At 43.7% G+C, this 23,191-nt stretch overlaps 1 protein-coding gene across 2 annotated transcripts; it reads left to right on the top strand.

Moving 5' to 3' along the window:
• Nucleotides 1-1,848: 1,848 nt before the first annotated feature.
• Nucleotides 1,849-22,968, top strand: LOC311106074 (SID1 transmembrane family member 2-like). Of its 2 annotated transcripts, XM_084148369.1 has the most exons (25): nucleotides 1,849-2,637; nucleotides 3,004-3,128; nucleotides 6,825-6,989; nucleotides 7,295-7,340; nucleotides 7,656-7,757; nucleotides 10,359-10,442; nucleotides 10,599-10,764; nucleotides 11,022-11,115; nucleotides 11,224-11,282; nucleotides 12,242-12,289; nucleotides 12,690-12,764; nucleotides 13,501-13,619; nucleotides 13,745-13,818; nucleotides 14,177-14,243; nucleotides 14,419-14,492; nucleotides 14,593-14,716; nucleotides 17,714-17,831; nucleotides 18,098-18,234; nucleotides 18,619-18,727; nucleotides 18,980-19,056; nucleotides 19,608-19,654; nucleotides 20,230-20,335; nucleotides 21,510-21,620; nucleotides 21,876-21,989; nucleotides 22,226-22,968. In XM_084148369.1, exons 1-25 carry the CDS (start codon nucleotides 2,416-2,418, stop codon nucleotides 22,286-22,288), a joined length of 2,526 nt encoding a protein of 841 aa, XP_084004495.1. In that variant the 5' UTR covers nucleotides 1,849-2,415; the 3' UTR covers nucleotides 22,289-22,968. The 2 variants fall into 2 exon arrangements, with proteins under 2 accessions (XP_084004495.1, XP_084004496.1); XM_084148370.1 differs by lacking the exon at nucleotides 11,224-11,282 and having other exon boundaries at nucleotides 1,888-2,637; nucleotides 11,022-11,144.
• The last annotated feature ends 223 nt before the right edge of the window (nucleotides 22,969-23,191 follow it).

Raw genomic sequence — 23,191 nt, forward strand, 5'->3', positions numbered from 1 at the left:
TACATTGTAGAATAAGTGAAGACATCAAAACTATGAAATAACACATGGAATCATGTAGTAACCAAAAAAGTGTATATATTTTATATTTGAGATTCTTCAAATAGCCACCCTTTGCCTTGATGACAGCTTTGCACACTATTGAGATTCTCTCAACCAGCTTCATGAGGTAATCAGACCCTCCACTCAATACTTTGTTGAAGAACCTTTGGCAGCGATTACAGCCTCGAGTCTTCTTGGGTATGATGCAACAAGCTTGGCACATCTGTATTTGGGGAGTTTCTCCCATTCTTCTCTGCAGATCCTCTCAAGCTCTGTCAGGTTGGATGGGGAGCATCGCTGCACAGCTATTTTCAGGTCTTTCCAGAGATGTTCGATCGGGTTTTCAAGTCCGGGCTCTGGCTGGGCCACTCAAGGACATTCAGAGACTTGTCCCGAAGCCACTCCTGCGTTGTCTTGGCTGTGTGCTTAGGGTCGTGTTCCTGTTGGAAGGTGAACCTTCGCCCCAGTCTGAGGTCCTGAGCGCTCTGGAGCAGGTTTTCATCAAGGATCTCTCTGTACTTTGCTCCGTTCATCTTTTCCTCGACCCTGATTAGTCTCCCAGTCCCTGCCACTGAAAAATATCCCCACAGCATGATGCTGCCACCACGCTTCACCGTAGGGATGGTGCCAGGTTTCCTCCAGACGTGACGCTTGGCATTCCGGCCAAAGAGTTCAATCTTGGTTTCATCAGACCAGAGAATCTTGTTTCTTATGTTCAGAGTCCTTTAGGTGCCTTTTGGCAAACTCCAAGCGGGCTGTCACGTGCCTTTTACTGAGGAGTGGCTTCCGTCTGGCCACTCTACCATAAAGGCCTGATTGGTGGAGTGCTGCATAGAGGAACTCTGGAGCTCTGTCAGAGTGACCACCGGATTCTTGGTCACCTCCCCCGACTGCTCAGTTTGGCTGGGCGGCCAGCTCTAGGAAGAGCCTTGGTGGTTCCAAACTTCTTCCATTTAAGAATGATGGAGGCCACTGTGTTCTTCAGGACGTTCAATGCTGCAGACATTTTTTGGTACCCTACCCCAGATCTGTGCCTCCACACAATCCTGTCTCGGAGCTCTACTGAGAATTCCTTCGACCTCATGGCTTGGTTTTTGCTCTGACACACCTGTCTATATAAGGTTACACAGTTGACAGTGCTGCCTTATATAGACAGTTGTGTGCCTTTCCAAATCATGTCCAATCAATTGAATTTACCACAGGTGGACTCCAATCAAGTTGTAGAAACATCTCAAGGATGATCAATGGATACAGGATGGACCTGAGCTCAATGTCGAGTCTGATAGCAAAGGGTCTGAATACTTATGTAAATAATGTATTTCTGTTTTTTATTTTTATTACATTTGCAAAAATGTCTAAAAACCTGTTTTCGCTTTTTAATTATGGGGTATTGTGTGTAGATTGATGAGGACATTTTTAGAATAAGGCTGTAAGGTAACAAAATGTGGGAAAAGGAAAGGGGTCTGATTACTTTCCCGAATGCACTGTAATTGACAAAGTCAACGTTTGAATGCAGGAGGGTTGTATCTCAATTATGCAGAATTTTGATCTCTACAATTTCCCTGTTACACCTAGAGAGTTCGCTACAGTTCGAGTCAGACCTCACTTTCTTGAGATATCCTCGCTTAGTCTAGTAGGAAAAATGTGTTTCTCCTTGCTGCCTCAGTACAATAATAGATCTAATACTTGCTTTATTTCAAAGCAATATTGTATCTATTCGTTATGTCAACATTTACTGGAATACATTTGGTTATTTGCATTCTATTTCTATGTTTGGGCTGTAAAGAATGACGTCATTACGCCGTGCTTGGCGTGCGTGGGGAGTGTGTGAGAGAGAGCGAGAGAGACACAGATTTAACCCCTCAAACGCCGTGGCCAGTCGATTCAACAGATGCAAACAACGTTCATTTTACGGTACCTGATATGATCGACACTATACAGGAATATGTCAACCTAAATGATAAAATGCGGATGATATTAAATCGTTCGGGATCTAGCTCGCTAGCCAGTAGTAGCTGTGTTATCGTCTAGCTAACGTTCGTTTAAGTCGCAGTAACTGTTACCGAGGTGGAGTGGCTAGCTTGTCAGCTGGTGATGGTGAAACAGGAGGAGCGGTGTGAATGTAATACATTAATCATTAGCTAGCAAATGTAGCTAGCTGGCTAGATTATCACACTAGGTAGTCCTTCGCTATCAACTGTTCTGTTGTGAATGATCAATTACAACTGAGCTCTCTAGTCTAGTTAACGTTAGTTAGCTAGGTTTGCCATTCATTGCCATTATTGTCATCCAACGTGTCAATAAGTGCATTTTGGTCGTTTTGATCGACAAACTGTTGCTCAGCTAGCACAGCTATTGTTGACAAATCGCAAGGAAATGGTTTTGAGGAGCTGTTGTACATTTGGCCAAGTTTTAGTCTGGTTCCGACTTGGTTATGTGGTGCTGTTGTGGTTATGTGTAACCCACTTTCGGTGCGCACGGGCAGAAACTAAAACGGTGGTCCAAAAAGATGCAGAGTTTGATGTTACCTACAACGATACGGTTACGAGTGACAACCAAACCATCTATGCCTTCAATCACACCGTCTCCAGAAACAAGGTGAGTACATAGTTCAGGTCACAAATCCCACTTTGTTCTTCGATCCTGCTTTTGCACAAACCCCCACGGTATGGCGTTTGTTGCAGCCTAGTGCTAACACACCTGTTTCAACTAATCATGTTAGTACTAGGCTGCAATTAAACCTGCGCATCCGGTCCCCAGTACTAGGATTCAAGAACACTCAACTACTGTCTTGTTATGAGTAGCCTAATTTGGTTTTATAGTAAGATAGGATTGCGAAAAGTGATCAATACAAAACTTGAGTGTGCAGGTGTATGTTTGTGATGGGTGTGTGCGCGTATGTATTGTATGTTGTTTTACTTAGATACAGTGAGTTTCTCTAACCCTCTCTCCCTGCCCTGGCAGACGGAGGGGGTCCGTGTGACTGTGGACGTACTGTCGGAGGGGGCAGTGAGCAGTCCCATCCTGTTTGTGGTCAGACAGAAGCAGGCCGTGCTGTCCTTCCAGGTCCCCCTCATACTGCGTGGACTGTGAGTAGCCTACCCTGCTGGCACACCTGGGGTGCGTTCAGCAGGACACAATGTCATGGAACGTTCAGACCGAAGCATTATGATATGTAGAACAAACATGCATCTCTGACATGTAGAATAAGGACTCAAGTCGGCTCTAATCAAGACATTTCTATCTGCAACGTTCCACAATGTTGTGCCCTACTGAATGCAGCCCTGGCACATCCTGGTTCTGTCCCTGTATTATGTCACCACACCATTTTAATATGTCAATATCCATTTGAGATGCACCTGGGCATATTCATCTAGAGTGGAGAGGAAGTGTGATACATGGTTTGGTATTAAATTGTCAAGTTCAATCAAAGAAAACAACAGAAACCAACAGGCCATACAGTTGTGCAGCCTCGTCCTAGATGTTGTAGAGGTTTTGTTTCTCCTTGAGTGTGTTTTTGCTGTGTTTCATTATGTAGGCTAGATATATTGACTTAGTCGCGGGTTGAAGATACAATGAGCACCAAAAGTATTGGGACAGTGACACATTTTTGTTTGTTTTGGCTCTGTACTCCAGCACTTTGGATTTTAAATGATACAAGTGCAGACTGTCAGCTTTAATTTTAGGGTATTTTCAACCATACATAGTCCCCCCCCCCCATTTTAGGGGACCAAAAGTATTGGGACAAATTCACTTGTGTATCAAAGTAGTCAAAAGTTTAGTATTTGGTCCCATTATCCTAGCACGCAATGATTACATCAATTTCTATTGGGCACAAAATAATCTGAAACCAAAACAAACAGCAAATGGGGGAACTATGTACAGAAAGTGCCGTAATTTCGAAATGGTTCACCCAATGTGGATGAAAATACCCTCAAATTAAAGCTGACAGTCTGCACTTCAACCGCATAGTCCTTGTATCATTTCAAATCCAAAGTGCTGAAGTACAGAGCCAAAACAAAATGTCACGGTCCCAATACTTTTGGAGCTCACTGTATGATAACCATTACAGAGAGATATGCAGTAGAAGTACTGAATGGGTCAACTGAAGGGAGTTGTGGCAGGGCAAGAAGACATACAAAGAAAAATAACTGCAAATCCTCTATCTGGCGGTTAGGAGTATTGGGCCAGTAACCGAAAGGTTGCTGTTCGAATCCCCAAGCCGACATGGTAAAATCTGTCGTTCTGCCCCTGAGCAAGGTCATTAACCCTAATCGCTCCAGGGTTGCCGTCAATGGATGATCCCTGGCCTTGACCCCACTCTCTGAGGGTGTCTCAGGGGGAGTGGGATATGCAGTGAAACACGACTATATAAGCACCCCCTAATTATTATATGATGTAGCCTAGGTCTAAGTGTTTAGCCTGAATGCGGAGTCTACCTGTTGGATCAGTGTATCATTTAAAAAAAATTATACAGTATCCCAGGGTCTCCCAAACATACAGTATCCCAGGGTCTCCCAAACTTGGTCCTCGGGACACGAAGCGGTGCTCGTTTTGGTGTTTGCCCTAGCACTACACAGCTGATTTTAAATAATCAACTAATCATCAAGCTTTGATCATTTGAATTAGCTGTGTAGTGCTAGGGCAAAAACCAAAACGTGCCCCCCTTGGGGTCCCGAGGACCAAGTTTGGAAAACGCTACAGTAGCCTGTCTTTCATGGCTTAATATAATCCATGGACTTACCAGAACATCCATGTCAGGTGATAAAGCCATCTAGTTGAGAGTGAGTCATCGTTGAACCTTGAACTTTCACTTCCACATAAGCATAAAGCATAGGCCTAATTTCCCATAGACACTAGCCATAATTACAGTACTTGCTAGGTTGTTGGGGTTTGGGAAGTTGCAGACCGTGGGTATTTGTCATTTACACAATTTTTTTTGTTAACACAATTTGACAGGCCAATTCTCAGTTCCTTTTTCAGCAGTGGTTCTTCTTATCATAATTTCCCCACCATTGGTACTGTTATGAGCTGTCTGCAATGGTCATGGTTGTTTAGTTCAACCTTAAAATGGCTTAGGCTGCGTAATATGAAATGGCACCCTATTTTCCCTATTTTTACATTTTAGTCATTTAGCAGATGCTCTTATCCAGAGCAATTTACAGCAGCAATTAGGGTTAAGTGCCTTGCTCAAAGGCACATCGACAGATTTTTCACCTAGTCGGCTCGGGGATTAGAACCAGCGACCTTTCGGTTACTGGCACAACGCTCTTAACCACTAAGCGCTACGTAAGTGCTATATAATATATATATATATATATATATATATATATATATATATATATATATATATATATATATATATACACAGTGGGGAGAACAAGTATTTGATACACTGCCGATTTTGCAGGTTTTCCTACTTACAAAGCATGTAGAGGTCTGTAATTTTTATCATAGGTACACTTCAACTGTGAGAGATGGAATCTAAAACAAAAATCCAGAAAATCACATTGTATGATTTTTTAAGTAATTAATTTGCATTTTATTGCATGATATAAGTATTTGATCACCTACCAACCAGTAAGAATTCCGGCTCTCACAGACCTGTTAGTTTTTCTTTAAGAAGCCCTCCTGTTCTCCACTCATTACCTGTATTAACTGCACCTGTTTGAACTCGTTACCTGTATAAAAGACACCTGTCCACACACTCAATCAAACAGACTCCAACATCTCCACAATGGCCAAGACCAGAGAGCTGTGTAAGGACATCAGGGATAAAATTGTAGACCTGCACAAGGCTGGGATGGGCTACAGGACAATAGGCAAGCAGCTTGGTGAGAAGGCAACAACTGTTGGCGCAATTATTAGAAAATGGAAGAAGTTCAAGATGACGGTCAATCACCCTCGGTCTGGGGCTCCATGCAAGATCTCACCTTGTGGGGCATCAATGATCATGAGGAAGGTGAGGGATCAGCCCAGAACTACACGGCAGGACCTGGTCAATGACCTGAAGAGAGCTGGGACCACAGTCTCAAAGAAAACCATTAGTAACACACTACGCCGTCATGGATTAAAATCCTGCAGCGCACGCAAGGTCCCCCTGCTCAAGCCAGCGCATGTCCAGGCCCGTCTGAAGTTTGCCAATGACCATCTGGATGATCCAGAGGAGGAATGGGAGAAGGTCATGTGGTCTGATAAGACAAAAATATAGCTTTTTGGTCTAAACTCCACTCGCCGTGTTTGGAGGAAGAAGAAGGATGAGTACAACCCCAAGAACACCATCCCAACCGTTTCTGTACCAAATATTAAGTTCTGCTTTTCTGATGTATCAAATACTTATATCATGCAATAAAATGCAAATTAATTACTTAAAAATCATACAATGTGATTTTCTGGATTTTTGTTTTAGATTCCGTCTCTCACAGTTGAAGTGTACCTATGATAAAAATTACAGACCTCTACATGCTTTGTAAGTAGGAAAACCTGCAAAATCGGCAGTGTATCAAATACTTGTTCTCCCCACTGTACTTGTGTACAGTAGTGCAATTATGACACTACATAGGGATTAGGGTGCAATTTTGGACGTGACCTAGTCTAATACAGGCCTTTTATGTTCTATGAGCTCAAGTCTGTCATCATGATTTGTATATTGAGCTACCCTCTTGGCCAGGTCTCCCTTATAAAAGAGGTCTTCTGACCTCAATGGGACTTCCTGGATGAATAAAAATGGAAACAGAAATGAGTGGAGAAGTATCTCTTTGCCCCCCCCCCCCTCCTTGCCACAGGTACCAGAGGAAGTACCCCTATGCCCATGTGGGCCGAACGCTGTGCCAGCCCCCCACCCGCACCCTCACCGAGACCCAGTACTTCTTTGTGGACGTGTCCACCTTGTCCAGCTTGGGAACCCAGTACCAGCTGAGGATCAGCCGCGTGGACAGCTTCACCCTGCAGTGAGTCATCTTCATCAGGGATCATTACCATCATGCTAGCTAGCCGAGCGAATACGTGATATCTGATATCTGGTTGCGGAGCTGCATCACTTACACAGCCTCCCACAGCAGTACATATTCAATACTCTCAGTCATCATAGTGTATATCACTATCATGCTACTGCGCAGAGTTGGTCTAATTTGCATTGAATACTGCCTTCTTGCCTACACACAATCGTGACTGCCTATTTCTACAGCAGCATCACTCATAGATTAGAGATGGCGTACTGTATGTGTGACCTGACCTAATGTCTTCTTCATTACAGTACAGACAAAAAGTTCAGCTTCACTGCCTCACCATCCCAACCCCAGGTAAGAAACATAGTCACTCACACCCATACGCACACAGCATATTTCCCTTAAAACACTTCTACTGCACATGTGGCCATGAGAGGTGTGTGTGGGTGGAGAAGACGGTTGGGTACTACCTCCTTACAGTGCCTAAGTCTAAAGGCCAGGGCCAAGAAGGGGATTGAGATTAAAGAAGGAATGTGTGTGCGTGATCTGTTGAGGTGTTGCATAACAGAGATGTCGAGAAAATATATATTGTTACATCATACATTTTGTGTGTACACATGTTGTGCGTTTGATCCCTTTTTTAATTATAACTCTGTTTTTCTCTCTCAGTACTTCAAATATGTGTTCCCTGACGGAGTGGACACGGTCATCGTCAAGGTCAACTCTGAGATGACCTTCCCGTGCTCTGTCATGTCCATCCAGGACATACAGGTAAACTAACTTGACCAAACCTGTTCATTAGGCACCAGAGGTGGGACCAAGTCACTCTTATTCGAGTCACAAGCAAGTCTCAAGTCACAAGGTCCGAGTCTCAAGTCGAGTCCCAAGTAGAACAGGTCAAGTCCAAGTCGTGCATTCTAAGAGCGAATCGAGTGATACGTTTTCAAGTCAACTATTTATCGAGGCTACAGGACAGCCCTTTTCATTATTTAGTCTACAACACATTTTGATTAGCCTATGTAATTGTAAAATATGGACCTTGTAGCAGTCGTAAGGGCATGAAATCAGCGGAAGGCAAGGCAGGTTGAAGTGCTCAGTGTAGATGTATTTACAGGTCTTGGTGATCCAATGGTGAAAGTGCCATATCATACAAAATATACAAGTAGATTTACCAAATATACATGGGCAATAGCCCAAAAGAAATAGCCTCTGTATCAGGCTTATTAACCTGTCCTATCTGAATGGACACAGGTAGAGGGCAAGACTGTGCAGCCTCGCCTTGAGAAACCAAATCGAATCTGTCTAACAGGAGCTCAAACAGGTAGACCTGCATGAATAATATAAGCACTTGGACCCCAGGACCATACAATTACCCAATTGGCAATTACAACCAATAAACTGGTTCTACAATGTAGAAGGCAATTTCCACATCCATTGTTACATTGGTACATTCGTCTTAATCAGATTGAATGATTATTAATGATATTTCAACACCATGCATACATGGAACAATCATTTTATCTTATTCAACGTTCTGACTACAAAGCATGGAGCGCAGGTAACGTAGCCTATTTCTATGCTCACTGAGGCGCGCACAACCAGAATGAGAGAGACTAATGGTGCTTTCAAGACAACTGGGAACTCTGAAAAATATGAGGTCAAATCATGACATCAGTGATCTTCAGGTCTGAAAGTCGGAGCTCTAGAAAGAGGCCCGAGTTCCCGAGATGGAATTCTGAGTTGGATGACCGTTCAAAACGATTTTTCCCAGTCGGAGTTCGTTTTTTTCAGCGTTCCCAGTAGTCTTGAACGCGGCAATAGGAAGACACGGAACCCGTACAAAGGAAACCATATATTTAATTAAATAAACAGAACTTCTACCTCATGAGTCTTGTGAATGTTCATGGGCACAGTAAACATCACGCCACTCAGTGGGTAAGAAATGGTTGGCAAAATGAAAATGTATCGTAGTCCTATGAAACAGAAATGTGTATGTGTTGCAATAAACGGTACGGGTTTGGAATTATTTCAAATGATTTTAGTATTAGATGGAATATAGATTAACCACAGGGCCTATGCACGTGTGAAAGCAACAGCAAACATGTCAACAAGAGGAAAAAAGCACTTGCCACTGGCGGGAGTTTGGAGAGTGCAATTGAAGAGCCTCGCCAATGGTGCGTCTTCGCCACAGTAATAATTCATTTTAACAACAAATTCCAAATGCAAGCTTCATGAATAAATGATCAATTTCAAGCAATTGTTACATACCAAAAGACCAGTAAGCCTATGCTAGTCATTGTTACCCCATTGCTGATGAGCTTGCAAAGTAAACAGTTAATATTCTTGATCACCAAACAATTTTTGGAGCTGCATATTTATTTATTATGGCAATCCTCTTCCTACAGTTTGAGGTTTGCGCTGCACCCGATCCTATAGCTTGTACAGCAAATCAGCAATCAGTTTGCTAGCTCACCCAACCTGTGTTGATTGAGTTTGCTGGTCCAATCAGAGTGCAGAGTGTGCGTTTCACTAGCCAATCTGTTTTAGGTTTTTTTGCAAGGGCGATGCTGCAGGTACTGTCTCTGGCTGCGTGTGGAATAATCCACGTAGACTCTGTGCCACAAAATGAGTGACAGACAAAACATTACAAAACCTGGCCAGATAAATTCAAGTAATCAGTCTCAAGTCAAAGTTGAGTCCCGAGTCTTGAGGCTCCAAGTCAAGTCATTTTATTTTATATTGAGTCTCAAGTCATCATGTGACTCGAGTCCACAACTGTTAGACACCAATCGGAAGTAAGCAAACTGAAACAGGGACTGTTGAGAAACGCTAAAATAAACACTTGTTTTAGTTTTCTGTTGCAAAACTTTTTGCTATGGTGTACCCTAATGAATATGGCCATGACCTTAAGTCTACCTGCATCTACTGACCTCACATGACATCACCGAACTGTGGTCCCTCAGCCTATTGTCTCCAATGGCTAGCCTCCGATTCATCACACAAGGACAGTGTTGAGTTCATTCTGAGCACCCCAGCAACCACTGACTAAACAGCTGCGAATTAACTTGTGAAATGCACTTGTTTTACCCTAAAGCAGCTTGAAGCTGTGAAAGAGAGGTGTTACTAAAACGCAATGTAAAGCTCTGTCTGGTGTGTAATCAGCTCACACTAGGGGGAGGGGGGTTCTCTGAAATATAGGCCAATCTAGAAATCTGCATTCTACACACTTGATGGGGAGTGCAGAGGTGCCTGTTGCCGTGGCAACCACATTAGCCCTGGCTGCACCTGTTCTTCACTCAGGCAGACACACGCATACAGACAGACACTCGTTCCTCTCTGATTGCGAAATTCTGTGTTCTACCTTCTCAACAGTGCCCAGTGTATGACTTGGATAACAACGTGGCCTTCATTGGCATGTATCAAACCATGACCAAGACAGCTGCCATCACTGTCCAGGTAAAATACACACAAACACACACACTGGAGAGATCAGGTAATTGTTCAATAAATACATTTTTACAACTCACTTGCCACAATGGACAACCATTGAATCTACTCTCTCTCTCTCTCTCTCGTTCCCCCTCTCCCCTTTTCTTCTCTCGTGGCTCTCAGAGGAAGGACTTCCCTAGTAACAGTTTCTATGTGGTGGTGGTGGTGAAGACTGAGGACGAGGCATGTGGGGGTCCCCTGCGCTTCTACCCCCTCCGTCCAGATGAGCTCACCGATGCCGGCAACCGCAGTAAAACTCTGGACGTGGTCGTCTCACCTGCTATCAACTGTGAGTCACTCAGCCAGGCAGGCCAAAGGACTTCAGCGCCATCAAACAGTACATCAATGTAGCAGAGAGAAATGTTAATGTCGGACTCTCTTTCTATTCATCTCTGTTTCTCTCTAACACCTTCTCTCTCTTTCGCTCTCTCTCTCGTCCTCTCTCTCTTGCTCTCTCTTCCGCTCTCCTTTCTCGGTCTTCCTCTCTCTATCCCTGTCTCTCTCCCCCTCTCGCTCTCCCTCTCTATCCCCCTCTCTCCGTCTCAGCGGATGTGTACGTGATGGGCATGCTATTCTGCCTGAGCATCTTCCTGTCCTTCTACCTGCTCACCTTCCTGGTGGCTTGTGTGGAGAACAAGAGGTCTGTTGATCGCTTCACTGTCAAATACAGTAAGTACATTATTTCATACACTGTCATATAGAGGCTTTGGAACTCAAGTGTGTCTCTCTGGGTCTTTTCTCTGGTCAGGATGCACAGGAGGAGGGAGGGGCTTCTGAACCCAGTGGTCATGTCGCCCACGGAGACAGGTATCCCAGCAACCCACTACAATGGCACATTCCAGAAGGGTGTACAGGGGAGAGAACTATCTCTGTAACTCCGTATTTAAGATTGAAAATGTGTTTAAGATGGATGCGTACCATTAACAGTTGCCCCATCAGATGAAGGATTACTGATCTATTTCTCTAGGTTTTATATTTGAATTTGTCGATTTTGCTTTCTCCCCATGCTAATCTTTGGCTCAGCCTCTCTACTGGGTAAGAATGGAGTTGGAGTAGTGAGATATTGCCTGTGACTGAGCTTCTCGCACAGTTTCACTCTACTTATTACCCTTCGTGCACGCTATATACATTATTACACCCATCTCAGTCATTATCACCAGTATGATGTCATCCAGTGGAGGGATGACAGCTTATCATCTGGGTGGATGAGGAATCATCATCATCATGCATGTCTAATGAATGACCTGCACCACTGTTGGGGTCAATTCAAATTCAGGAAGTGATTTCATTTTAAAATATGGAAAAACATTTGAAATATATATGTTCTCCTTCTCAGTTTGAGAAGTCATTGAAAATACAAGCCCCTTTTTCAATTATTGATTTTGAATTTCAGTTTACTTCCTGAGTTGCCTGACTTCACAGCATTGTCCAGTGCATGGATTGGATGGTCATGCATTGGATGATATGATGGTTACGGTGGTTTGGTTCCAATGGGAGTCTGACTGAAAAGGACTTCTGTTTCAATAGTCACTCCTTATCTCCCATTGGACTCACACCCTAGGGTACTGATTAGCACCCTTGCATTAACCCTTGCCTCACTTTTCAACCTTGCCTCTGAACCCACAGGGCATGGTGTGGCCTCTAACTAACCATTCATCTAGATGCTGTGGTAGTGTGTAGACTACTAACTGCTATGGTGTCATGTGTTTTGTGTGTGTGTGTGTGTGTGTGTGTTTGTTTGACATTATCTCTACCTGTTACCACAGGAAAACCAGGTGTGACTCCAGTCTCCCCCTATGGATACGGTTGCTTTGGTGAGTGAGTGTATGCTCATTTACTTCACAAGTGTGACGATGTTTGAAATGTTTTGAATGAAAATATTGTCAATCAATGTAGCTAACTGAGGATGACAGGGATTCCACTGTTGTAGTTCTGTTGTCTCATTGCTTTGTTTCTGCACATGGTTTTCCTCGTGAATGTGCATTCATTCCCTACTTCCCACAAATCTAAAAGCATTGGATTGGGGGAGTCATGGACTAGTTGCACTTTTCACCATATTTCTTTTACCAGTAATTTCCTTTCAAATCAGTGAAGGGAAGTGAACAAGCACACACTTTGGGAGGAAGGAGAGATAATTGGGACATAGCCAAAGTGAATACTTACACCACTTCAAGCACTCTTTAATGTTGTTTCCCTCTGGTATTGTTTCTACAGCGGACAACGCCAGCACGTTGAGCTCAGAGGCCATCACAGACAGCATAGCATCAGATGCCAACTACGGATACATGGGTATGGAGCAGAATGACCAAATACAGATGCATATTTACACACACACACACACACTTATACTGTACACACACCGATGTGCAAATACACACAATGGGTCAACATGGCACAAAATCCGTCTTCAAGTTATGTTGCACAGCATTTCACCACCAAACTGGCCCTTGATTGGAGGGCTGCAGAGTGCTCTTGTTTCTTATTGGTTTATCTGTGTTTGTTTATCAGGACAGGAGACTTTGAAACGCAGACCATTCCTAACTGCCATCCACCACGTAGCCATCTGCATTGGTGACACTCACTGCCTTAATCAGCCAGCCAATTGCATCCCTTCACTGTATGAATCGGCACCATGTCAATCACTTTGGAATGTGTTCAAGATCTATACGCCTTTTGATGTAATTTAATGCTCTGATGACCACAGATGGAGACCTCAACCAAAACGATCACATATGGTCAACAATCATGTTTGACTGTATGCGGAGATAATGATGGAATGTTGAGGATGATTTCAATGATACATTTTGCAATTATCAGGAATGCGTCATTGGGCAGAATCACCAAAAAAAATCTAAGCCGTAAAACATAAAAACTATAAAATCGAGAAATATAACCCTCAGTCACTGACAAACTTAGTTACTGTTTCCTCTCTCTCTCTCTCTCTCTCTCTCTCTCTCTCTCTCTCTCTCTCTCTCTCTCTCTCTCTCTCTCTCTCTCTCTCTCTCTCTCTCTCTCCGTCTCTCAGAGCGTTCGTTGGAGAGTGTTACGGGTCGTAGTCGTCAGGAGTCTCTGAGCTCAGTAGAGGAGGATGACTATGACACGTTGGCCGACATCGACTCGGACAAGAACATCGTCCGCACCAAGGTCTGGCCCGTCCCCCCTCTACCTCTCCTCCCCTGTGCATCACTCAATATTATACTCATCTTCTGTTGTTTTTGTTTACTTTTTCCCTCCCAATGAAACTCTTGTGGTCGCTTGTCCTTTTGCAGAAGTACCTGTGTGTGTCGGACCTCGCTCGCAAGGACAAGAGGGTTCTGAGTAAAAAGTACCAGATCTACTTCTGGTGAGTGGGACGGAGAGTTACCTCAAAACCTGTACATCAATGCTGGGGCTATAACCCTATGGCACCCTCCACTCTATCAGTACTCTAGTCAAATGCATGATAACAAATCAAATCAAAATGTATTTGTCACATACATGTGTTTAGCAGATGTTATAGCGGGTGTAGCGAAATGCTTGTGCTTCTAGCTCCGGCAGTGCAGTAATATCTAACAAGTAATATCTAACAATTTCACAACAATTAGCTTGTGATCAGTTGCTATTTGGATAGGGAAGTAAGTTTGTTTTGTATCAGTCAGAGTGTATAGGAATTGTACAACTATCCGTGTCATGGCGGTTAATGTCAGTGTTCCTCTCATCAGGAATATTGCCACCATAGGTGTGTTCTACGCCCTCCCTGTCATCCAGCTGGTCATCACTTATCAAACGGTACTGTGTGCTACCCTCACTCACACTCCAACTGCAGATTTACTACATTATTACAGAGTTATAACGAGTGCATTTGTAGTGTGTAAAGGAATTGCCTTCGAGTGAGTAGATATGACTGTAGAATCCACACATGGTGGGTAGTGTGTTGTTGTTGATATGTTCCTCTCTCCTCCAGGTTGTCAACGTGACAGGAAATCAGGACATCTGCTACTACAACTTCCTGTGTGCACACCCCCTGGGGAATCTGAGGTGTGTGTGTGTGTGTAATAACGGAAAACGCCTATGGCTGTGCATGTAATGTATGACTTGTATCATTCATGACATTCCTTCTCTACCCTCTGGTGTGCAGTGCCTTCAACAACATACTGAGTAACCTTGGTTACGTGATGCTGGGCCTCCTCTTCCTGCTCATCGTGCTGCAGAGAGACATCATCCACAGCAGAGCGCTGGACCACAACGACCTCAACGCACTGGTGAGAGATCAAACTGCAATGGTGCTTTTGTTTTTATATATTTTGGGGGGTATTTTGTAGTTGTCTTTTATTGACAGGTGTAGATTAGAGTATGTGACGGGTAGAACTATGACAGGGATACAGTACAGAGGAACTGGGGGATCGAACCGCTGCCTCCAGGGGCAATATGTGGTCCAGGGGTGGCAGCACAACCTCTAAACCAACCCCTGGCACAGATAGTGTGTTATAGCAGTGGGATGCACAATGGAACATGAAATGCACACATATTGGTATTTCCATGTATGGAATTCATATCACCACCCATGATGTTGAAATTAGGGTTTTGTCCAAATGATATTTCCTACAGACTATGGAATGTTCCATACCAGTAAGCAGGTTTCCATCCAAACTTTTTATGCGAGTAAAGTACATTTCACGACATGCCTGATGGAAACAGCAAATTTGTCGGTAAACTTTCCAAATGTCGACGAAACTAAATATGCTAGACAAGGTGGGTTTTATGGGGGTTTTGTGTAGGTCAAATTAATTATGTAAGAAATTTTGGTGGAAATGCCTTTTATGAGCAAATATTGATAAAATAACCATCATATCAAAGTAAACTTGGAGTCATGCAATGATATGTTGTGTGGTCCTCCCACTATGATTAGGGAAAGCATGCGGCTTATTAGGCTACAGATTAAATAAGTTATGATGAATTTCACAGGGTTTTGATGAGCTTGAGGCTCCTTTCCAATAACTATCTTATTCTGGTGATATGATGATTGATGTTAGGCTGTAAAAATAAAAAAAAGTAAAATTTCTCGCTCTTTTGTCGATAAAATCTCATGTAGGCTATGCCCGCACTGTATCTGCCAGCTGTTGGCTAGAGTGCTCGTGCCAAGACCATAGTGGGCACATTCCCTATATAAAGGAACAATTTTAGTGACAAAACCATCAGTAGAGTTGAAAATGTGATGGAAACCCATTTAACTTGTCAAATTTAACCGCAAAAGTTATTTTTATGTGTACTGCATCATCAAAGAAAAAATGTATGGCCACAACTCTGGTATGCTCCCAGGGTGATTTAATCAGACGCACGATAAAGACAACGTTTCCATCTGAGTTGGCTCTTCGTCAGGTCATACACCACTGTGAAACACACCTACTTAAATACAGTGGGGGAAAAAAGTATTTAGTCAGCCACCAATTGTGCAAGTTCTCCCACTTAAAAAGATGAGAGAGGCTTGTAATTTTCATCATAGGTACACGTCAACTATGACAGACAAAATGAGAAAAAAAATCCAGAAAATCACATTGTAGGATTCTTTATGAATTTATTTGCAAATTATGGTGGAAAATAAGTATTTGGTCAATAACAAAAGTTTCTCAATACTTTGTTATATACCCTTTGTTGGCAATGACACAGGTCAAACGTTTTCTGTAAGTCTTCACAAGGTTTTCACACACTGTTGCTGGTATTTTGGCCCATTCCTCCATGCAGATCTCCTCTAGAGCAGTGATGTTTTGGGGCTGTCGCTGGGCAACACGGACTTTCAACTCCCTCCAAAGATTTTCTATGGGGTTGAGATCTGGAGACTGGCTAGGCCACTCCAGGACCTTGAAATGCTTCTTACGAAGCCACTCCTTTGTTGCCCGGGCGGTGTGTTTGGGATCATTGTCATGCTGAAAGACCCAGCCACGTTTCATCTTCAATGCCCTTGCTGATGGAAGGAGGTTTTCACTCAAAATCTCACGATACATGGCCCCATTCATTCTTTCCTTTACACGGATCAGTCGTCCTGGTCCCTTTGCAGAAAAACAGCCCCAAAGCATGATGTTTCCACCCCCAAAGCATGATGTTTCCACCCCCATGCTTCACAGTAGGTATAGTGTTCTTTGGATGCAACTCAGCATTCTTTGTCCTCCAAACACGACGACTTGAGTTTTTACCAAAAAGTTATATTTTGGTTTCATCTGACCATATGACATTCTCCCAATCCTCTTCTGGATCATCCAAATGCACTCTAGCAAACTTCAGACGGGCCTGGACATGTACTGGCTTAAGCAGGGGGAGACGTCTGGCACTGCAGGATTTGAGTCCCTGGCGGCGTAGTGTGTTACTGATGGTAGGCTTTGTTACTTTGGTCCCAGCTCTCTGCAGGTCATTCACTAGGTCCCACCGTGTGGTTTTGGGATTTTTGCTCACCGTTCTTGTGATCATTTTGACCTCACGGGGTGAGATCTTGCGTGGAGCCCCAGATCGAGGGAGATTATCAGTGGTCTTGTATGTCTTCCATTTCCTAATAATTGCTCCCACAGTTGATTTCTTAAAACCAAGCTGCTTACCTATTGCAGATTCAGTCTTCCCAGCCTGGTGCAGGTCTACAATTTTGTTTCTGGTGTCCTTTGACAGCACTTTGGTCTTGGCCATAGTGGAGTTTGGAGTGTGACTGTTTGAGGTTGTGGACAGGTGTCTTTTATACTGATAACCCGTTCAAACAGGTGCCATTAATACAGGTAACGAGTGGAGGACAGAGGAGCCTCTTAAAGAAGAAGTTACAGGTCTGTGAGAGCCAGAAATCTTGCTTGTTTGTAGGTGACCAAATACTTATTTTCCACCATAATTTGCAAATAAATTCATAAAAAATCCTACAATGTGATTTTCTGGATTTTTTTTCCTCATTTTGTCTGTCATAGTTGACGTGTACCTATGATGAAAATTACAGGCCTCTCTCATCTTTTTAAGTGGGAGAACTTGCACAATTGGTGGCTGACTAAATACTTTTTTTCCCCACTGTAACCTCTAGAGGCATAAACATTGGATATGCATATTGTTCTCTTTTCACTACATCATCACACAGTCTTTTATCCAATGTTGGTGGGAAAATGTGCATATTTTTTTATGCGGATTTTAGAATATTTGCATGAAAATCTGTCGCCAATTGGATGGAAATCTAGCTAGTGACTGACAATTATATAATTTCGAGCCTCTGTCTCTCCCTCCCTGCCGGCCTCCAGGAGTGTGGCATCCCTAAGCACTTTGGGCTTTTCTACGCCATGGGCACAGCTCTGATGATGGAGGGGCTGCTGAGTGCCTGCTACCACGTCTGCCCCAACTACACCAACTTCCAGTTCGGTAAGACTGAGAGACTAATGTCATGGTTGGATAATTGGGAGATCCTGAAGATACTGTAAAACAAATCCTCAATAGATGGGACTCACAATCAGCCTAAGTCCCAGATCGGTTCATGTTGTCTTGCCAACTGCATTGCTGTGACTGCAAGATGGCACAAACAGATCTGGGACTCGGGCTACTTCACAATAACTGTACTGTAAGATATTCTGTATTGTAAGAAATGTCATTAATGTCACCCTTTCCTCCTCTGTCTCCCTGTCTGTCAGACACCTCCTTCATGTATATGATAGCTGGGCTCTGTGTGCTAAAGCTATACCAGAAGAGACACCCAGATATCAATGCCAGCGCTTACACTGCCTACGCCTGTCTGGCTGCTGTCATCTTCTTCTCTGTGCTAGGAGTGGTGAGTGACTAGGGGCATGGACACTGGCAGAGGCAGACAGACAGAGACAGACAGGTAGAGAGAGGCAGAGACAGACAGGTAGAGAGAGGCAGAGACAGACAGGTAGAGAGAGGCAGAGACAGACAGGTAGAGACAGACAGAGACAGACAGAGAGAGGCAGAGACAGACAGACAGAGAGAGGCAGAGACAGACAGACAGAGACAGGCAGAGAGAGACAGACAGGCAGAGAGAGGCAGGCAGGCAGAGAGAGGCAGGCAGGCAGAGAGAGGCAGAGACAGGCAGACACACAAAACACCCAACAGTAGACTTTCTGCAAGTGTGAAATTCCTGATGTATCCTGATGATGGAGGTGTGTGTGTGTCTACCTGTGTGTGTTGTGTCCAGGTGTTTGGGAAGGGCAACATGGTGTTCTGGATCGTCTTCTCTGTCATCCACATCCTGGCCACCATGCTGCTCAGCACCCAGCTCTACTACATGGGCCGCTGGAGACTGGGTAAGGAGTCAATCAATCAATCACATTTATTTATTTGTTATTTTTAAAAGCCCTTTTTACATTAGCAGTTGTCACAAAGTGCTTTACAGATACCCAGCCCAAAACCCCAAAGAGCAAGCAATGCAGAGGCAGAAGCACAGTGGCTAGGAAAAACGACCTAGAAGGCAGGAACCTAGGAAGAAACCTAGGAGTAAGGGCTAGTAACATTACAGGGGCTAAGGACAGGTGTCAGTCTATTTGTTTGTGTTTCAGATTCTGGCATCCTGCGCAGGATTGTGTATGTGATCTACACCGACTGTATCCGCCAGTGCAGTGGCCCCATGTATATTGTGAGTATACATCAGGGGAGAACTACTGCCCCCTCTCATTGAAGACCCGGAAGTTCAAGGCCGACCGCGTTACTGCAAGCATTGTTTGCATAAAACACGATCCTCCATTATAGTGAATGGAAAAATGGCAATCTTCGTGGTCAATCTTTGTGTAACTAAATACAAATGTTTTGAAGACAATCATGGTACCAATAATTGCTTCTAATGAACCAGATGTACAGTATGTCCTTGAACCGATTTTATTTTTAAATCACACACAGAAGAAGTTTAATTTAGTTTCTAATGGCAGCCTTCTGTAGCCCGGTTGGCCTTCAACTTGAGTTACTCCGTGAGAGGGGGCAGCACTGAGCTAGGCTGCAACGTCACTTCCTAGAGTAGCTCAAACTGCGCATCTTATGTCTCCATGAGACGCCATCTTAACCGACTTAATTTGGCTTCAATACACTATTGAGTCATCACATAGGAATTAATGGTGTCACGTGATCGATGGCTTTGTCCATTCATATATACGTTCAAGTAAACATTTCTCGCTCTCTCTCGCTCTGTGTTAGGACCGAATGGTTCTGCTGGTGATGGGAAACATAGTGAACTGGTCTCTGTGAGTATTTCCTTCATTCACTCACGATCTTATTCAGACTGGACTGCCTTTACTGCAGTGTTCTTTATATGTGACACATTTTTTGATTATTTTGTTTTCGGTCAGGTTTGCAAGGTACAATACAGATCTGAAATCTTAATTTGATCACTCAAATTGCATTAGGGTTTAAAGTGCATTAGGGTTTAAAAAGGCTTCTTAAGTTTGTAATTTCCACTTTAAAATGTCAGACTTGATTTGCCTTAACGAAAAATGTATCAAACCCTACAAAAATGTCCATTAATTATAATCCACATAATAATTCACATTTCCTGTTGCTGAAGGATTTTTTTCCTGCTGTGAGAAACGGGGTCAAATTAAGATGGCAGATCTGTACATTGTTTGACATCATCATACAGTGTTCTTTATCAAAGGTCTTTCATACCTACTTTAAGTGATGAATGTATGTCCCATTCTGTCAATGTGATTTATTGCAAGGTATCCATTTGCTCTGTAGAATAGTCATTACACACCCACATCTGTGGGTGGAGACTTTAGTAGAGTAGACAACTCATCACTGTTGTGTTCTGTCTGTCCAGAGCTGCCTATGGGTTACTAAAGACGCCCAATGACTTTGCCTCTTACCTGCTGGCCATCGCCATCTGCAACCTGCTACTCTACTTTGCCTTTTACATCATCATGAAGGTGTGCGTGCTGGGGGAGCGTACCGGGGGCCTTCAGATGCGGCTTGTGGGCGTCCTAGAGCAAACTGGAGAACGCCTTCGTGAGAGTCATAATACGTTCGGACGCTACAGACGTTTGTTAGAATACCTATTTTTTGGGATGTCTTGTGGTCTGACAAACACCGCTCTAGCTTTGCCACCTTTCACCGCAGATGCGGAAGGGCGATATTGGTGGATGCGGCGGATTGAGACACAGCCCATGCAAACGATGTCTCTAGCTTAAACAGATGGATTTTGATGGGGATTTTGTTATGTTAATTAGAAATTGTAGGCTAAGGGTTAAAAAATGTATAATAAATATTATCTTAACTAACTTCTACAAAATAAAGATCTGTCAATCAGTGTGATTCAGAGGCAGACAAGAAGCCCATCTCTGTAGCTCCAACACCCTCAGAATAGCTTCCAGTTTCCTCCATCGCCTCATCATCAAAGAGCCACTGCTCGTCACTCCTCCCACACCAAAGCCTTAGTCCTCTCATGGTGTATGATGTTCAGGGTCTCTCTCACTGTCACTCTGTAAAAGAGAAAACAGCGCCTCACCTCCCTGTACAAGTCGACCAGACGGCTCTGCTCCTGCTCAGGCAGGTGCTAGCTGTTCTCAAGGACCATGGCCATGTGTCTGAGCTGGTTTGTCCAGTACTGCCCGCACTGCCACAGCCCCAGGCCGCCCACCTCCACATGTGCCATCCATGGTACAGCCTGGACAAATTGATGGTTATAGTCGCTCATTATTGAGAAATTGATCAATCTTCGAAAGCAGGAGCAAGTCACACTTCTAGTCTTGAGGTTGCTGCCACCAAAACTGAGTTCCAAATCAACATTGGCACCTAACACCCAAACAGTCTCAATTCGAAACATTCCACTATAGTTGCTCTATTCAATTGTTGAAAAATGTCAATGTGTTTTTATGATTTAGAATCACCATGGGAATGAAAGATGATTTTAAATCATCAATGATTCTGACTCTTAGCAACAGACATTCTAAATTCAAACATTCTACCAAATGTGCTTTGTTTGATTGTTGACGTATTCTAACAGTATTGTATATAGAAAGTGCACATCTGACACATGAAACAACAGAACATGTTATGGGTGTACAATAACAGATTGTTGTGTTTCTGTGAATGTGTGTGTAGCTCCGCAGTGGTGAGAGAATCCAGTGCATGGCCATGGTGTGTATCCTCTTCACGGCCGTAGTGTGGGGCTTCGCTCTCTTCTTCTTCTTCCAGGGCCTCAGCACCTGGCAGGTCAGCATCACACACACCTACTACACACACACACACACACACAGACTATGACCTTACAGCTCAGGGGCTTCCACCACACGAGGAGAGGTTTGGGAACCCATGCCCTATGGGACTCATGGTATCTGTAGTACCACACTTGAAAACATCACATGCTCACACACTACATGTTTACACATCAGAGTTCATGGTCACATAACCCCAACATTCAAACGTCACTGTGGCGTTGACGGCTTTGTCCCCTCTCCCCCGCCGTAGAAAACCCCAGCCGAGTCCCGGGAACACAACCGTGATTGCATCGTGCTCTCCTTCTTCGACGACCACGACATCTGGCACTTCCTGTCTTCCATTGCCATGTTTGGTTCCTTCCTGGTGAGTTTGTATTTGTGTGTGTGTGCACGCCTCTGGGGAGGACCATGTGACACTCATTTCATAGTATTATAAAATGGAGGGGAATACACAGATTTCGCACCATGGTTATTGCACACGTCATTCAGTAATAGGAAATCATGAGTGGCTGAGCATTGATGAAGACCTCACATTCCTGAACCATACATACCCAGATAGTAACATCTCAGATAGTGACTGACTCCTTTGCTTTCTGACAGGTTCTCCTCACCATGGACGATGACTTGGACAATGTCCAGAGAGACAAGATTTTCGTCTTCTGAGAAAGCAACTCTCTGGCTCCGCCTTAATGTTTCTCGCTGGCCAATAGTGACACAGTGGCAACTGAGACACCCAATGGCCTGTCTCCCTGACTGCAGGCGGGCTGGGCATCTCTCAGCCAATCAAAGAGCTGGGGAAGGACGGTGCGCCGTCCCCCGAGTTGGAATCTGTATGGACACTCGGCGTGCCAATCAATGAGTCTGGTTCACCAGGACATGCTGACATTTCGCCTTGCTGCCATCCAATATTACTGTGGTCGTTGTTTTCTTATTGCGGATAAAGATAATGTTAACAGTTCGAATTTATTTTATATTGCATCATTATTGACCTGCAACTCCATCAATGCATTTAAACATGTATAGACTGTGTGTGCCTGTGTATATATGATTGAGCATAAGTGTGTGTGTGTGTGTGTGTGTGTGTGTGGGAACACACTCCATGTCCAGTCTGTCTGTGGCCTTAAATGTTCTAATCATGTGCGTGGTCTGTATGTATGTATTTCTATGGCTCAGTCGGATACTGTACGCCGGATGGGAATGGATCTGTCCCTGAGCGATAAATGATTGTATTTTAATTACTAACTACGTCCTTAGCTGGTGAGGAAAATATATTTTGCACTGTAGGATAGGAACTTGGGACTATGTGATGGAACGGTTACTGAATAAAGTTTGTCCACGATGATAAAGGTGTATTCCTTAGTATAATCTGTCTCTAGGTTTTGCATTTGAAGTTACTGACAAGCAGGATATCCAGACTTGTAAGGACCTGGGTTGTGTTCATTAGGCACCAAATGGAAAATAATTGACAATCAGGGAGGGACTACCTGAACTCCAAGAAATTCAAATTTTTGTTGCAAAAAGTTAACTTTCTGTTGGGTGTCCCAATGAATACCACTCTGGTGATTA

This window comes from Coregonus lavaretus (genome assembly GCF_964263955.1).
Source record: "Coregonus lavaretus genome assembly, chromosome: 30".
Taxonomy (NCBI): domain Eukaryota; kingdom Metazoa; phylum Chordata; class Actinopteri; order Salmoniformes; family Salmonidae; genus Coregonus; species Coregonus lavaretus.